Below are 5372 nucleotides of genomic sequence, written 5' to 3'. Positions count from 1 at the left end.
TATTATTATTATTATTATTATTATTATTATTATTATTATTATTATTACTATTAGTTCCCCTTCTTTTTAAACAGGATCTCGCTTAGTAGCTCAGGCTATTATGGAACTCACTCTACAGCTTAGGCTTCTCTGGAAGCTGTGATCCTCCTTCCTCAACCTCCCCAGGGCTGGAATTAAAAAGCATGAGCCACCATGCCCAACAGCAATCGTTTCTTTTCAACTTGAAGCCCTGAATTTACCTCCGTTCCCAACTGAACCCAGGCCTCACAGGCTGTAGAGTGCTTAGGGACCTACCTGCAACCGAAGCCGAATTTTCTTCTCTTCATCCAACTCTGACAGTAACTGCTTAATCTCACGTCTGAAAAGCAAATACCAATGGAATCAAATTAAAGCCCAGAGTTTTCCAATGAGAGATAAAAAAAAAAAAATCTAATATCAATATGAAATCCATCTGACCTTTTCACAAAGAAAATATGGACCAAACATAATTTCTTCTCTTTTAGTCTCTCTCCTTCTCTTCCTCTCCTCCCCCTACCCTGTGTGTGTGTGTGCGCGAGCGTGCGTGTGTGTGTGTGTGTGTGTGTGTGTGTCCGTGCGTATCTGTGTCTGTGCATGCATCTGTAATGGGGCCAGGAGGATGCTTTCTACATTGTGTGAAGGTCAGAGAACAACTTTAGCAGAGTTGTTTCTCTTCTCACCTTTACATGGGTTCCAGGGGGTGAATTCAGTTCATCCCTGGTTTGCATTGTTGGGTGTGCTATGTAAGCTTTTGTCAACTTGACACAAAACAGAGTCGTCAGCAGAGCAAGAGTCTCAGTTGAGAAAATGCCTCCACTAGAGTGGCCTGTAGACAAGTCTGTGGAGTGGTTTTTGATTAATGATTGATGCGGGAAGGTCCAGCCCACTGTGCAGGAGGCTACCTCTGTCAGGTGGGTCCTGGGTTATATGAGAAAACAGGCTGAGCAAGTCAACGGGGAGCAAGGCAGTAAGCAACACTGTGGTTTCGGCCTTAGTTCCTGACTCCCAGTCCCTGCCTTAATGATAGACTGTAACCTATAAGCCAAATAAACATTTCATCCTAAGTTAGATTTTGTCATGGTCTTTATCACAGCAATAGAAAGCTAACAAAGACCGGTGGCCAGCCCCTTTACCCACTGAACCATCTCACTGCCCCCAAACATACTTTTTTTGCACTATTACTTATGATTTCTTTTAGACCAAAAAGGTCTGCTGTTATTTGGGAGGGAGCCACCAAAGCATGTAGCCTTCAAATGTCAGGTCTGGAAATGACCTTAGCAATCCCTTAGGCTAAGTTTCTCCCAGTAGAAGAAGATGGGGGGGGATAAGGCACATGATTTCCCTAATAGCTAGATTCAAAATACTCAGAATCATATCTATCATCATCTTTCCTCTAACTTCTCTTTATAACAGGATCACTGAGTACTTACACGGAATAATTTTCATTGTAGACAGTTTGTGTGTTTTTTCACGTCCGTGTGTGTGTGTGTGTGTGTGTGTGTGTGTGTGTGTGTGTGTGTGCATGCACATGTCGAGGCCAGTGATTGATGATATCAAGTGTCCTCCTTAACTTTTTTGTACGTCATTGTTTGAGACAGGGTCTCTCACTGAGCCTAAAGCTTGCTGATTCAGCTAGACTAGTCAGCCAGTAAGACCTGAGTTCAGATCTCAAGCATCTATAATCCCAGCACTGGGGAGGCAGAAGCAAGGAGCTCAGGTCTTCAGGTTTGTGTGGGATGCATTTTCTCACTGAGCCATCTCCGTAGACCCACTGCAGACATTTTTTACCTCTCCATATATACTTCATTTTTATACAGAACTTAACCTGAAACAGGCCACTCGTATGTTTTCAGTAATTCTCACAAAATCCTACAGACAGGCTTTACCTTACGGTAGACTAACTGGACCTGCAACACATGAATTAAGGATATATAGAAATGAAATCTGAAAGAGGATGAACGTAGGACCTACAGCCTAATGCCTTTTCCACTTTGTAATGATGAAGTTGAATGAAGCTACTCATCCTGCAAAGCTGAGCCTTTGTTCTTTGGACTGATCTAAGCTCTGTATTCCCTTTGTTTTGCGGTATTAGACATGTGTACATTTGAGAAATGGGGAAAAAAAAAAGACCAAAGACTTCAGAAACAGCACAGTGAACACGGAAGCAGTGACACTGTAGTGTGCAACTCCTGATGAACATTGTGATGGTCCCCTATACGCGAGACTGACACAAGCTATCTGTGATTCATTAATACAGTTATTTAAGGGCACATTATACATCCGTATCTGTATGGCTCCCACTTATGGCTTAGGAAAGGTGTCAACAGTGAGGTCCTAAACGAGCAGTCCAACCAAGACAACTCGGCAGGCATAGTCTTAAGTGGGCCACAGTCTAGGAAGAGGAAGTCAGTTGGGGAAGATGGTGTAAAAAAAGCCACTCTGCCTTGAATTAGTGAATTGCAGGCATTAGTCTGCAAGGATAAAGGGAGATGGAGCAGCCAGGGGAACTTCAAGGCAGAGTAGGGAGGTGAGCCTGCCTCTGAAAGCCAAGCACATTTGAGGAGGAGAGTCAGTCGGGACAGACGTGAATTGAATGCTACAGGGCAAGTGACAGCAGGAGAGAAGATAGAAACTTGGTGGGGACTACCTGACGGTGGGCAGAAGGGCCAGGCTAAAGAAGGCTAGGAGACTCAGGTATTTGAAATGAGGGTTGGCATCCTCAGCTACTGATTAAATAAACTATTGGCTGTGGAAGGAGCATTGTGGCTGATTACTCACAGGCTTTAAAGCAGAGCTGTCTGTGAACTGAGACAAGGCCAGGCTATCAGAGTTGTGGGTAGCTTTCAGCTTGCTCCCCAAAGACCTGGATGCAGGTAAGTCAGATCCTAATATAGTCCTGTTCAGAAGGCCAAATGTGATGGAACCATGGAGTCCATTGTCTTGGCAAAGGACACGTGTTCCTTGGATATAGATGTCCCTTGGGTGCCCGAACCTACAGCTTCTAAAGCCACACAAGAACCAGGAACATTAAGATGTCTATGGGAGGCTGGATGGCCTATGGAAACTCTTTCCAATGTCATCTCACCAGTTGTGCATATTTATCTGCTGAATCTCTTCCAATCAGGAAGTGATTTGAAGAAGCCCAGTTTTACTCCTTGTCTAGCCTGGACCAGAACCCCCCTTAGCTCACATTGTTCAAAGTTAGTTCCTTGGAACCCTTATCCTAGAACATGCTAAGAGTCTTGAGGTTACATACATTTTGAAAATTGCATACGCTGTCTTCTCTGTCCTCCCACTGTGTGGTGAAGACTTCAAAAAGTCCTTCGGAGAACAAATCAACTTTATGTAACCCAATTGTTCCCCAAAGTGTCTGAGCACGGAATACTTCAGGGCCCTCCATCCTTGGGAGAGAGGCAAGCATAAGTCAATACCAGCCCCAGGACCCCCTCCCCTAGACTGTAGGAATTTGGCAGCCTCTCTCATCATTACCCTCATGATCCTTCTGAACCAAGGTGGCCAGGTGCCTAAGGAGATGATGGCCCACAATGCTCTTCAGTTGCCCATGAAGCTTCATGCTATTCCTTCTGCTGAAGTCCTCTGCTACTGGTCATTCCAGATCACTTTCTTTTTTTCAAAATGCTCAGGAAATGCTTCTCTGAGAAGCACCTTAAAAAAAGATCCTTTGACTGTCTGACATGAACTGATTGGCCTGCTCTTTGATCACCTCTCCCTGAGTGGGGAGCAGCCTTACCAGGCCACAGAGGAAGACAATGCAGCCACTCCTGATGAGACCTGATGGACTAGGATCAGATGGAAGGGGAGGAAGCCCTCCTTTATCAGTGGATTTGGTGAGGGGCATGGGTGGAGATGAGGGAGGGTGGAATTGGGAGGGGAGAAGGGAAGGTACTACAGCTGGGATACAAAGTAAATAAACTGTAATTAATAAAACATAAATAAAAATTAAAAAATGAAAAAAAGATAACAAAAGAAAGATTCTTTCCAGAAAGAGCTTAATTGAGCTCTCAATTCACAGTCTGAGCCTCAGTTTCTTTAAGTGCTGCCTACCGCTAATCCTTCTCCCAGCCTTCTCCCAGTACACAGCATCTCAGGCCATCCTGGGCTAGGATATTTTATTTTTGTTCACAGGCTTCTCGTCCTACTCAAGTGCTCTCTGGGGATAAGAGATGTGACAGTATATATGTGGGCATGCATGAGAAAAGGCCCCCGAGTCTCATGATGAGGACATGTTCTTGACAGAAAGATCTTGGCTTTAAAGATTTCCTACGTGCAGGCTGAGTGGTTTTCTCTGTCATCTAAATTAAGAATTTATATTTTTCCCCTAACGCTAGAGGAAAAGTCCATGATGAAGATAGTGAGTGCTAGAGGTGGCTCACGGGTTCAGAGTGCATATTGCCCTTCCTGAGGATTTGAGTTCAGATTCCAGTGCCCATGTTGGATGGCTCACAGACCCCACAAACTCCAGTCCTAAGGGACTGGACACCTCTGGTCTCTCTATGATCCCTGTACACAAGTGCATGATGCCTTCTCTCCGCAACACACACAGGATTATAAACGAAATCAAAAGAATCTGTAGATGTACTGCTACTGTTTGGCTTGTGAATGTCCCTCCAAAGTCCACCGGAAAAAGGCTTGACCTCCAGCCTGTGATGTTAGTGGGAGGTTATGGGCTTTTTGGAGCCTAGTAGGAATGTGTAAAGAACATTGGGACTCCTGGCCACTTGCTGTTCCTGGCTGCCATGAGGTGAGGAAGTTTCTCCCTTATTATGCCCACTGCCATGATATGCAATTGCCATGAACCAAAGCCATGAACCAAAATTCCCACCTACTTTTCAAATTTGCTTTTATTTTGTATGTATGAGTGTTTGCACGTATGTATATGTGTGTAGCCTGTACATGCTTGGTGCCCCCAGAGGCCAGAAGAGGACATGAGATGCCTTAGAATTGGAGTTATGGATAGCTGTGAACTGCTATGTGGGTGCTGGGAAACAAACCCCTGGTGGTGCTTTGTAATAGCAGGAAGTGATTGCAGCCTCTGAGCTCCATTTTTAGCCCAGAACCTCCCATAGTTAAAAGTTGATTTTCTTGAAATTCTGCCACAGTGATGAAAAGCTGCTAAGATGGTTAAGCAGGTAAAGGTGCTTGTTGCTAAGCTTGATGACTTCACATTGTGGTAGGAGAGAACCAACTCCTGAAAGCTGTCCTCTGTTCGATGTACACACACACACACCATGCATGCACACTAAATGTAATTGTTAAGTTTTTTTTAAGCTGATTGACATAGAAATAATATACCTCTTAGGGATTTTTTTTTTTTTTTTTTTTTTTTTTTTTTA

The 5372-nt window shown here is 44.2% G+C and overlaps 1 protein-coding gene across 7 annotated transcripts in view; it reads right to left on the bottom strand.

Annotated features, from left to right (window-relative positions):
* Positions 1-5372, bottom strand: part of Sh3kbp1 (SH3 domain containing kinase binding protein 1) — a 361003-nt gene that overhangs the window by 1416 nt on the left and 354215 nt on the right. For all 7 annotated transcript variants that reach the window (XM_055615757.1, XM_055615760.1, XM_055615759.1 and 4 more), the window contains one exon: positions 295-358. In XM_055615757.1, the coding sequence (XP_055471732.1) occupies positions 295-358 (64 nt within the window). The remainder of the gene's footprint in view (positions 1-294; positions 359-5372) is intronic.

This window comes from Psammomys obesus, unplaced genomic scaffold (genome assembly GCF_907164565.1).
Source record: "Psammomys obesus unplaced genomic scaffold, mPsaObe1.curated_primary_1811, whole genome shotgun sequence".
In the NCBI taxonomy this organism is placed as follows: Eukaryota; Metazoa; Chordata; class Mammalia; order Rodentia; family Muridae; genus Psammomys; species Psammomys obesus.
This window is presented reverse-complemented; position numbering and strand designations above follow the sequence as displayed.